Genomic DNA, 12,540 nt, shown 5'->3' with positions numbered 1-12,540 from the left:
TATACTATATCATACTAAATCTAGGGTGGTGCAGGATGCAGATTTTGCCCAGTCCATGTTTTATATGATAGCCTCTCTACTGATCTAGAAGCCTAGTTGGTACCTCTTGAGCATGTGGTAACTTCAGTTTGTCTTGTTTTCTGTTTCAGGGAACAGTGAGGGTTTCTTCAACATCAATGCCCTACTAGGCATCATCACTCTAGCCCAGAAATTTGATCAGGGAAATCATGCCCGGCATACTCTGACAGTGAGGGCAGAAGATCAAGGATCCCCACAGGGGCATGACCTGGCTACAGTGATCATTCATGTCCATGCTTCAGAGAGCAGTGCCCCCATCTTTTCAAAAACTGAGTACTTTGTAGAGATCCCTGAATCAATCCCTGTTGGTTCCCCGGTCCTCCTTGTCTCTGCTACAAGCTCCTCTGAAGTTACCTATGAATTAAGAGAGGGAAACAAGGATGGTGTATTCTCTATGAACTCATATTCTGGCCTCATTTCCACCCAGAAGAACCTGGACCATGAGAAAATCTCATCTTACCAGATGAAAATCCGAGGCAGCAATATGGCGGGCGCATTTACTGATGTCATGGTGCTTGTTTACATAATTGATGAAAACGACAATGCTCCCATGTTCTTAAAGTCAACTTTTGTGGGCCAAATTAGTGAAGCAGCTCCTTTGTACAGCATGATCATGGATAATAACAACAACCCCTTTGTGATTCATGCCTCTGACAGTGACAAAGAAGCTAATTCCTTGTTGGTCTATAAAATTTTGGAGCCAGAGGCCTTGAAGTTTTTCACAATTGATCCCAGCATGGGAACCCTAACCATCGTATCAGAGATGGATTATGAGAGCATTCCTTCTTTCCAATTCAGTGTCTATGTCCATGACCAAGGAAGCCCCATCTTATTTGCACCTAGGCCTGCACGGGTCATCATCAATGTCAGAGATGTGAATGACTCTCCTCCGAGGTTCTCAGACAAGATATACGAGGTAGCAGTAGTGGGGCCCATCCATCTGGGTATGGAGCTGCTCGTGGTGCGGGCCAGTGATGATGACTCAGAAGTCAATTATAGCATCAAAGCTGGCAATGCTGATGAAGCTGTTACCATCCATCCCATCACTGGCTGCATATCTGTGCTGAAGCCTGCTTTCTTGGGACAGTCTCGAAAGCTCAGCATCAGGGCTTCTGATGGCCTGTATCAAGACACTGCACTGGTAAAACTTTCTTTGATCCACGTCCTTGACAAAAGCTTGCGGTTTGACCAGGATGTCTACAGGGCAACAGTGAAGGAGAACTTGCAGGTCAGAAAGGCACTGTTGATTCTCGGCGTCCAGGGCAATCATTTGAATGATACCCTTTTCTACTTCCTCTTGAATGGCACAGATATGTTTCGTGTGGTCAAGTCAGCAGGTGTGTTGCAGACAAGAGGAGTGGCATTTGATCGGGAACAGCAGGACATTCATGAGCTGGCAGTGGAAGTAAGGGACAATCGGACTCCTCAGCGGGTGGCTCAGGCTTTGGTGAGAGTCTCTGTTGAGGATGTCAATGACAATCCTCCCAAATTTAAGCATCTGCCCTATTACACAGTCATCCAAGATGGCACAGAGCCAGGAGATGTCCTCTTTCAGGTATCTGCCACTGATGAGGATTTGGGGACAAATGGGGCTGTCACATTTGCATTTGCAGAAGATTACACATATTTCCGAATTGACCCCTATCTTGGGGACATATCACTCAAGAAACCCTTTGATTACCAAGCTTTAAACAAGTATCGCCTCAAAGTTATTGCTCGGGATGGAGGAACCCCATCCCTCCAGACTGAGGAAGAGGTACTTGTCACTGTGAGAAATAAATCCAACCCACTGTTTCAGAGTCCTTACTACAAAGTCAGAGTACCTGAAAACATCACACTCTATACTCCAATTCTCCACACCCAGGCCCGGAGTCCAGAGGGACTCCGGCTCATCTACAACATTGTAGAGGAAGAGCCCTTGAGGCTGTTCACCACTGACTTTAAGACTGGTGTCCTAACAGTGACAGCTCCTTTGGACTATGAGTCTCAGACCAAACACGTGTTCACAATCAGGGCCACAGACACAGCTCTGGGGTCATTTTCTGAAGCCACAGTGGAAGTTCTGGTGGAGGACATCAATGACAACCCTCCCACTTTCTCCCAGTTAGTCTATACCACTTCGGTCTCAGAAGGCTTGCCTGCACAGACCCCTGTGATCCAACTGTTGGCTTCTGACCAGGACTCAGGGAAGAACCGCGATGTCTCCTATCAGATTGTGGAGGATGGCTCCGACATTTCCAAGTTCTTCCAGATCAATGGGAGCACCGGGGAGATGTCCACAGCTCGAGAGCTGGATTATGAGGCCCAACAACACTTTCACGTGAAGGTCAGGGCCATGGATAGAGGGGATCCCCCACTCACTGGGGAAACCCTTGTGGTTGTCAATGTGTCTGACATCAATGACAACCCCCCAGAGTTCAGGCAGCCTCAGTATGAAGCCAATGTCAGTGAACTGGCAACCTGTGGACACCTGGTTCTTAAAGTCCAAGCTCTGGATCCTGACAGCAGGGACACCTCCCGTCTGGAGTACCTCATTCTTTCTGGCAATCAGGACCGGCACTTCTCCATTAACAGATCATCGGGAATAATTTCTATGTTCAATCTTTGCAAAAAGCACCTGGACTCTTCTTACAATTTGAGGGTAGGTGCTTCTGATGGGGTCTTCCGAGCAACTGTGCCTGTGTATATCAACACAACAAATGCTAACAAGTACAGCCCAGAGTTTCAGCAGCATGTTTATGAGGCAGAATTAGCAGAGAATGCAAAGGTAGGAACCAAGGTGATTGAGTTGCTAGCCATAGACAAAGACAGTGGTCCCTACGGCACTGTAGATTATACCATCATCAATAAACTAGCAAGCGAGAAGTTCTCCATAGACCCCAGGGGCCAGATCACCACTCTGCAGAAACTGGATCGGGAAAATTCCACAGAAAGAGTCATTGCTATTAAGGTCATGGCTCGAGACGGAGGAGGAAGAGTAGCCTTCTGCACTGTGAATATCATTCTCACAGACGAAAATGACAACCCCCCACAGTTCAAAGCATCTGAGTACATCGTGTCCATTCAATCCAATGTCAGTAAAGACTCCCCGGTTATCCAGGTGCTGGCCTATGATGCAGATGAAGGCCAGAATGCAGATGTCACCTACTCAGTGGACTCAATGGAGGACCTGGCTGAAGAGATCATTGAAGTTAACCCAACCACTGGTGTGGTCAAGGTGAAAGAGAGCCTGGTGGGATTGGAAAATCAGGCCTTTGACTTCAAAATCAAAGCCCAAGATGGGGGCCCTCCTCACTGGGACTCTCTGGTGCCTGTACGACTTCAGGTGGTTCCTAAAAAAGTATCCTTGCCCAAATTTTCTGAACCTCTGTATACTTTCTCTGCATCTGAAGACCTTCCAGAGGGGTCTGAGATTGGGTTTGTTAAAGCAGTGGCAGCCCAAGATCCAGTTATCTACAGTCTGGTACAGGGCACCACACCAGAGAGCAACAAGGATGGTGTCTTCTCCTTGGACCGAAACACAGGAGTCATAAAGGTGAGGAAGGCCATGGACCACGAGTCCACCAAATGGTACCAGATTGAGGTGATGGCTCTTTGTTCCCATGAGGACACTGACGTGGTGTCCTTAGTCTCTGTTAACATCCAAGTGAAAGATGTCAATGACAATAGGCCTATATTTGAGGCTGATCCATATAAGGCAATTCTCACTGAGAATATGCCAGTGGGGACCGCAGTCATTCAAGTGACTGCCAATGACCAGGACACTGGGAGAGATGGCCAGGTGAGCTACAGGCTGTCAGCAGAGCCTGGTAGCAATGTCCATGAGCTCTTTGCTATTGACAGTGTGAGTGGCTGGATCACCACACTCCAGGAACTTGACTGTGAGACCCGCCAGACCTATCATTTATATGTAGTGGCCTATGACCATGGACAGACCATCCAGTTATCTTCTCAGGCCCTGGTTGAGGTCTCCATTACAGATGAGAATGACAATGCCCCCCAATTTGCTTCTGAAGACTACAGAGGATCTGTGGTGGAAAACAGTGAGCCTGGTGAACCTGTCGTCACTCTGAAGACCCTGGATGCTGACATCTCTGAGCAGAACAGACAGGTCACCTGCTACATCACAGGTAAGGGTACCTGTCATGAATTGGAGGCACTGGGATGCATTGAAAAAAGTCCAGTAAGAGGTTCCCTAAAACATGGGTTTAAGTCCTAGCTCTGCCATTTATTAGCAGTGTGACCTTGGGCAAGTCACTTAATCCCCTAGGACCTCAGTTGCTCCATCTATAGACTTGACATGCCTGTTCTCATTCACACAGGGACGCTGGTAACATCTAACTGGAGAGAGCTCTGAAAGCCTATAAATTAGAAATTATTTTGCATAGAGGATATCATTATCTTAGGTGGCGTAGGTAGAATAGAAGGGTCCTCCGCTAACTCTTATCAGTTATCTTCCGGATGGATGAGGCACCATTTCATTTGATCCATGAGAATTCTGTCAGGTGACTGTGTTTGTAGAGTAGTGACCTGCCCAGGGAAAGTTATGGATGATAGAAAATGCTTCTTAGTCAATCACGGACCTAAGTGTTGGAGTAACAGCACTTCCTCAGATACGAATCCAACCCAATCCCCTCATTTCACATATGGAGAAACCAAGGCTCAGATAGGGGGAGAAACTCAACCAAGGCCACACTCTGACCTTGTGACAGGGTTGGAATTAATACCATATCCTACAAGCTGCTTTCCTCAGTGGACACCTATTACAAAATAAAATTACTCCACTCCCTACCCAATGGTTAAATCAGCCAACCAGTGGCCATGAGAGAGTTTCTTAACTTCTCAGTGTCCCTTTCTTCCCATCCCATAAACATGGCTCTATTTGCTATCACAACTGTCCAGTGGAGAGTTAATGAGCCTGAAGTTCCAACCAAGAGCCATAGATTCCTGGAGACACAGAGGATCAGAGCTGTTTGAAATACAGTCTTAGAACAATTGAATCTTATCATCTTATGATATCAGACTCTTAAAAATGCAAAAGTCTTAAAATCTCAGAATACCTGAATAATTATGTCAATATGTCACCAATTCTTGGAATAGCTGAATCCTGGAACTCTGGAATCTTAGAATCTCAGAGTGAGAAACCCATCTTCCCATGCCCTTGTCAGTGATTGGGGTCAAGGAAAAAAAGATGACTTAAAAGCAAACCTGGTGCTCCTGCTGAACCTCCACTTAGTCTGTGTCCTTAGCTGTAAATTAAAACCTCAGAGATTTTAGTGTTGTTGATCACTTCCCACCCCTCCACTGTTGAATAGCTGTTGATATTAGAAATTTCTTACATAGAATTGAAATGTGCTTTCCTTTATCTTCCCTCAATGCCTTCCAGGCCACCAAAAAGAAAAAAAAAAAAAAAAGTCTCTTAGCCACATGAGTCAGAAAAGCCTTCATAACAACAGAAAATGGACTCAATGTGCAATTGTGGATCCCTAGTTAAGAGAAGAAATTCTTGCCTTTCCTAGCAATACTGAAAAAAAGTGTCAGGATGGCAGCTACCTATGACACAAAGCCTGGTTCATTCCTGTTGCTTGGCTTCTGAAAGCTCTACCCCATATTTTTAGAGGGAGACCCCCTGGGCCAGTTTGGCATCAGCCAAGTTGGGGATGAGTGGAGGATTTCCACAAGGAAGACTCTGGACAGAGAGCACACGGCCAAGTACTTGCTCAGAATCACAGCTTCTGATGGCAAGTTCCAGGCTTCGGTCCCTGTGGAGATCTTCGTCCTGGACATCAATGATAACAGCCCGCAGTGCTCACAGGTGAGAGCCTGGTGAAGGGTGGAGTGGGAATGGAGGCAGGGAAGATGGGGTGAGGGGCAAGAGAAAGAAGGACCCAGGGTACCATCTCAGAAGCTGTCCATCAGTGACCTCCCTGCCCTTGCTTGCCCCCAGATGGCCTCAGACTAGTGCCCTAGGGCATGGACCATTCTAGGCAATTCCTTGGCCCCTCCATGGGGATATACCAAGCTCTTTAAGGATAACATCCACATCTCTCCCCCTCCACTCCGTATGAAGTTCCACTTCTCTGCAAAACATATCCAGAAGTAAAGTAACATATGCATTCTCCAAACATAGACTGCTATGCCCAACGGGCAAACCCCCCTACTGCTCAGCTTGTGTGTGTGGTTCACTAATATCCAATACATCCAGAGAGACCTGACACCAAAGACACCCCCCATGTAATATCCCCACATCTGCTTGGGTAATACAGTCCAAATGCAGATATCCTCCTTTAGGTTATACATATACACAAACATGCGGGCAGGACAGTCACATTTGGTAAGGGATACTTTCCTAAGGACCTCACATAATTCAACCCTAAATTTCTCGTGGGAACAAATGTTGAGTAGGGTGTGTTGATGTGTGTGTTCGCGTGTGGGTGTTTTTCAGGAAAAGCACTCCATTCTTAGAGGACTTAAACCAACAATCATTGTCACAGAGCTTTTTTTTAAAACATATTTTTTAAAACACACTAAGTAATTTTTAACTTTGGGGGTGATTTGCATTATTTCAAAGTTTGCAGAAAAAGTCAAACTGTTAACATTTTAATCCTATAATATCTCAAATTAGCATAATTCATATTTACATAAAATCTAGACATTCAGTATATATACGTAAATCCATACTAGTACATATGTTCATATATACACATACACAAAGGATCATCTATAACCCTACATACACAGGCAAATACCAATACATATATATACATATACACATAAGCATATACCTACACACCGACCACATTCATCCATGCAAATACATGTATATAATTCACATAAACACATTTACATAGGCAATTTGCATATATACATACTTCAAGTTATTTGCACACACATATAGACACATACTTTGTAACACATATAAATATATATATCCTGTCACCATTTCTTCCTCTGCTCTTCTATGCTTTAGTTACATAAAAGCATCCTAGAAAAAGAGAGCCCGGGTTATCAGAATGTCTTTTCAGAACCCAAGATGACCACATTTTGGGTGGTCTCAGAAGGGCAGCCTTTTTGGGGAGAATGGTAGCCACCTTCCTCCTCTTTCCCCTTACACCCTACCTCCATCCTCCGCATGCTGGGAGAGGCTGGCACCATGCTCACCCTGGCCTTCCCAGGGACTGTCCTCAGCATCATTACAGCCTGGGGAGCCATATCTACACAGCCCACCCAGGTGCGAAACTTGCACCCAGAGCGTGCATGGGGTCCATGCTTGCTCACATCCTGCAGAGGTGGACAGCGGGATGCTTGGAAGCTGGGTCCACAGCCTGCCACTGAAGGAAATTTGAGCTCTCAGGGAGCTCCAGCCTCTTCTCCATGCCACACCCCAAGCATCCCATGATGTTATCTGCATGTGGGAAAGGTGGGATGAGTGATAGGGCCACTGGGGTCCAGACCTGACTCAGAGGCCAAGGTCCTGTCCCGGGGGTGTGGGCAGGGAGATACGCCTGACAGCATGGCAGAGGCAGGGGTGTGGCCTGGACTGGCTTCACCTGACACCTTCCAGAATGCCTCGTCTCAGGGTCCATCTCCCCAACATTATCCAGAAGCCTCAAAGAGCCCCTCATGGAGCAGGTCACAGCAGGTCCTTCCAGCCCAGGGTGTGGACACTCGGATGGTGGGACTTCTCATTCATTCTTTCTGTTCTGACTTGTTCCCTTGTCATCCATCTTTCTTTTTAATCTCCATTTTCCCTGCGTGTCTTGTGCTATTCTACTTCCCTGTGTTCGCCTCCCTCCCACTCTCTGCCTCTCACTTTCTCTCTCTGTCTCTGCCCATCTTCACTCTCTTAGTCTCTTGCCTGCTTCCACCTCCCTCTCTCTGTTACTCTGCTTCTCTGTGGATCTAAGCGTAGCTCCCACAATCTCCTTCTTCTTTGTCTTTCCATCTCCAGCTTCTCTATACCGGCAAGGTCCGTGAAGACGTATCTCCAGGACACTTCATTTTGAAAATTTCTGCCACAGATTTGGACACTGACACCAATGCTCAGATCACATATTCTCTGCATGGTCCTGGGGCACATGAATTCAAGCTGGATCCTCATACAGGTGAGTTTCCTGAGCTGCAGGAATGAGCCAGAAACTTATTGACTGAATACCAAGTGTTTCATGCCATGGTAGGCTCCCTGGAGAAGTAGAAATTCACTTATCCACCCATCCATCCATCAACATATATTGAGCAAAAACATTGGCACTATGGGCCAAGAATTGCACTAGACGTTGGGGGCATAAGCAATAGACCGATAAGACAAGATCCGGGTCTTTACAATCTAGTGGTAAAGGTGGTCATTGAATCTGGTTTGGAACGGTGCTATGGGAATGTTTGACAGCAGAACTTAGGCTTGGGAGTGGGGTTAGGAAAACTTGTCTGAGGAAATGCCATTTTATGTGAGACTTGAGGACATATAGGAATTATCCAGGGGTAAGAAAGTGGTAGGGAAGGACATTCAAAGCAGGAGGGGAATTTACACAAGGACCTTGTTTGGGAAAAGAGTATGTATATCTGAGGATCTGGCAGAGGGCCAGAAACTGGTGCACAGAGAGAGTTGCAATAGATGGGGCCCTCAGAGCAGGTGGGGCCAAATCCCACCTTTAGAGCCATCAGAAGATATAGGCAGGTGAGCGTCAAGGATGTGGTCTCAAGATACCTGTGCTGCAAACTGGGGATAAAGCCTCATAGGATTGTTGTGAAGATCACAAGTGATAAAGCATATGGAAGCCTAGCCCAGGTCTGGCACATAATAAGAGATCAGGAGATGTGGTTACCATCGTCATTATTACTAGTTAGGGAACAAAGCAGAGTGGGAAGCAGAGAGCCTGCAGGGCAGGTCATGAATACCCAGGAGAGGCTGGGCTGTGAGTCTGGTGGAGAGGATAGGGAAGGGTATGCTTTCTTTGGAAGAGCAGCCCACCAAGGTGGGACTCCTGCTGCTGTAAAGGAGGGTGGGGGGATGGACAGCACCAAAGGCCCAAGTCACAAGGGACAGCTGCCAATACTTGGCTTGGATCCAGTAGCTCAAAGGATGACATGGAGATTCCTGAGCAGGCAAGTGACAGGTGATAGTGGTATTCCAGGAAGCTGTCTGGGTGGAGAGGAGACAACGTTGTCCTTTCTGACCCCAGCATGGGCACACTGAGGCAGGTTGCCTAATCTCTCTCTGCTGCTGTTTGTTCAGCTGCAGGATGATCAGTGAGGACTAAAAAAAACACTGGGTGGTTTCTCTGAATATGGAAACAAGACATGATTGTTGTATAAAATTCAAACAATGTAGGTGTGTATTATGCAGCAACTGGACAGTCTGCGTAATAACCCCCTCTCCAAAGATAAGGACTCTTGCTGTATATTCTGTCAGACTGGTTTTCCATGCATCTCCAGGATCTCTGTATAATTTCATGAAAACAGAATACTATTTTTAAATTTGCTTTTCTTCACTTAGCAATATCTTTGAGATATTACCAAGGCAGTACATGAAGCTCTATCATAATTCATTTTTGGTTGCATAGTATTTTACTGTATGGCTAAATCATAATATATTTAACTAGTCTCTTTCTGAAAGGCATATAGGATGACTTCAATGTTACTATTATAAACAATGATGCAAAAAAATCCTTATACATATATTTTTATCTTTGGGATAGTTATTCCATAGGAAATATATATTTCTAGAAGGATAAACACATTTTATATGTTATTAGAAATTGCTTTATTGCCCTTTAAAAATGTTGTGCCTATTTGTGTCTTGTTGGTGACAATCTTAAATTGGTGATGGTGGTGGTGAAGTGTGTTTGGGAGAATTAGGGAGGCTGGCAGGTGTGGGGGGATACAGGCTGTGTGTCTTTCCTGACTGTATGTATGCAAAACTCTGTGTGGCTGGGGTTGTCTCCTGTAGATATCTAGATGGCACATGCTGTAGAGAAAGCTCAGCTTCTGTCATTTCTCTGGCCAGGGGAGCTGACCACACTCACAGCCCTAGACCGCGAAAGGCAGGATGTGTACAGCCTTGTTGCCAAAGCGACGGATGGAGGTGGCCGATTGTGCCAGGCGGATGTGACCCTGCATGTGGATGACGTGAATGACAATGCCCCACGGTTCTTCCCCAGCCACTGTGCTGTGGCTGTCTTCGACAACACCACAGTTAAGACCCCCGTGGCCGTGGTATTTGCTCGGGATCCTGACCAAGGTGAGTCTGAGAAGGATTGGAGGCCACGTCCCCTGTTCTGCCATTAGCTCCCTGGGTCACCTTGGGTGAGGGTCTCGCACTTTGCATCTCTGGGACTGGTAAGAACTGTGCCCCCCTGTTGAGTCTGTGGACACTTATAAGTGGAAACTGTCCACAAACTTCATACATCAGTGCTATATGACAAATGATCTTAGCAACATTTTGAGGCAGGTACAAGATATTTCAGCCTCATTGTTCTTCTTCTGCCACTTAGACCTGGAGGCCTTTCAACACTGCCATTTAACTTCAGGACATTTTGAATACAAATACTTAATCAGAAATATACTAATCAGAATTATTCAACTCTGACTAATTTGCCACAAGAAAGGAACTTTTGGTACAAACCCCATTAATCCTATTAAATTTCTTGATCAATTTTCTGTACAGTAAAGTTGAGCCATTTTCAATATATTACATTTTCATAATAATTACATTATTTTAAAGGTTCATTCTTTTTTCTTTAAAATGTACAAGACAAATTGGATTCATCCAGGAGTATCTGTTCTATATTGCACCAGTTATAGCTTCTATCGTCATGAAATGTTCTATCGTGGTTAGATAGATAAAGATAGATTTAGTGAGTCAAATTTTATAATTCAGGTAGAGTAAAAAAGGCCCTCGGGGTCAAAGTAGTCAGATCAGCATGGGATAATGATGCTTATAATAGTGGGATCAAAACACCCTGCTTTGTGTGATACCAGCAGAGTAAATTTAAGACTTCTTGGGGGAAGTGAATTTTAGCTTGGCATTGAAGGAGGTGAGAGGTTTTGGAGGGATGCAGGGGGTTTAGGGAGGGCAAACAGTCAGTGCAAAGGCAGGGTAGCCAGACCTGGGAAACGTGTGTATGCACACACATGTGCTGCAGGTAACTAAAATGAGTGCACAGACTTGTTTGAGATGTAGAGCTGGGTTTGATAGGACAGATCCCGAATGCATCGGAACTGGAGTGACCCATGAGCCATCTCCTCTCCCCTTTCATCTAATGGCTACAAGGCCCTGTGCGTGCTCAATTAGTCACTACTTGCATACCTCCAGGGACAGGAAGCTGCCCACTTCCTAGGCAGCCATTTCCTTCCATGCTTCCAAGTGCAACTTCTTTGGAGTTGACACCCATCAGTCCTGGGCCTGCCCTCTTTACCCACCCAGATCTCCTAGATCCCTCATCCATGGCAGCCCTTCTGACACTAGCAGATGGTGACTACTTGCTCCAGCCTCAAGCCTCCTTTTCAGGTAGAAGAGCCCTAGTTTCTTCAGTCACATGGTCCCAATCACACGGTTCCACTTTCCTTCCAGGACATATTCTCCAGCCTTGGACCAGTTTACCATTAATACTTCAAATCAGTTACTCTAACCCAAATATTATCAGCACCGCACTCTCCCGAGTGAGCCACAGGCCGGCCGCACTCTAACCCAAATATTAAACCCAAATATTCCAGGTGTGGCCTGACCAGCATCTCCCTTTTTTTAGAAAAAATATGATCCCTCCATGAAAATGCGTATATGGGGGAGTTGCTGGTATGTGCATTTAACAGATGTAAATTCAACTCTTCTCACAGGCAATTCCTGCCACCATTCCATCAAAGGGGTGTGTGTCCCCATGTGTGTGAGATGTGAGACCCTCAGACTCAGGGCCTGTGTTCATTCAATTGGGTGAGGATCTCACAGCTGAGCATTAAAAGTTGGCATTTTTCACACACTACGGCCCCTACACAAGGCAACTGCTTCTCTGGTACATAACCAAAGAAAATAATAGAATCTGAGCCAAAGCTGGAGAAACACTGTATATTTTGATTTACTAAGAACTTTCCATGGGTGTGTTTGTTTTTTTAACTTTTTATTTTGACATAGTTATAGGCTCATAGGAAGTTGCAAAAATAGTACTGAAAGTACATTCCTCACTCAGCTTTCCCAATGGCAACATCTTATATAGCTGTAGTATATTATCAAAACCAGAAAATTGACACTGGTACCTTACTTGTCACTGGACTTCAAACCTTATTCAGATTTCACCAGTTTTTATATGCACCCATTTGTGTGTGTGTGTGTGTGTGTGTGTGTGTGTAGCATGTGTTTGTACAGTTCTATGCAATATTATCTCATGTATAGATTCTCGTAACCACCATCAAGATACAGAACTGTTTTATCACAACCGAGGAACCACTCTGGGTGGTTTTATCTGGCACAAT

At 45.5% G+C, this 12,540-nt stretch overlaps 1 protein-coding gene across 1 annotated transcript in view; it reads left to right on the top strand.

The window, feature by feature from the left end:
* The window catches only part of FAT2 (FAT atypical cadherin 2), a 60,095-nt gene that overhangs the window by 21,314 nt on the left and 26,241 nt on the right, over positions 1–12,540 (top strand). The window contains exons 9-12 of the mRNA XM_063085402.1: positions 150–4,208; positions 5,697–5,893; positions 8,030–8,183; positions 10,082–10,315. Coding sequence (XP_062941472.1) covers positions 150–4,208; positions 5,697–5,893; positions 8,030–8,183; positions 10,082–10,315 — 4,644 coding nt within the window. The remainder of the gene's footprint in view (positions 1–149; positions 4,209–5,696; positions 5,894–8,029; positions 8,184–10,081; positions 10,316–12,540) is intronic.

The sequence above is a fragment of the Cynocephalus volans genome, chromosome 2, assembly GCF_027409185.1.
Source record: "Cynocephalus volans isolate mCynVol1 chromosome 2, mCynVol1.pri, whole genome shotgun sequence".
NCBI lineage: Eukaryota > Metazoa > Chordata > Mammalia > Dermoptera > Cynocephalidae > Cynocephalus > Cynocephalus volans.
The sequence above is the reverse complement of the archived record's forward strand: the minus strand, read 5'-3'. Positions and strand labels throughout refer to the sequence as shown.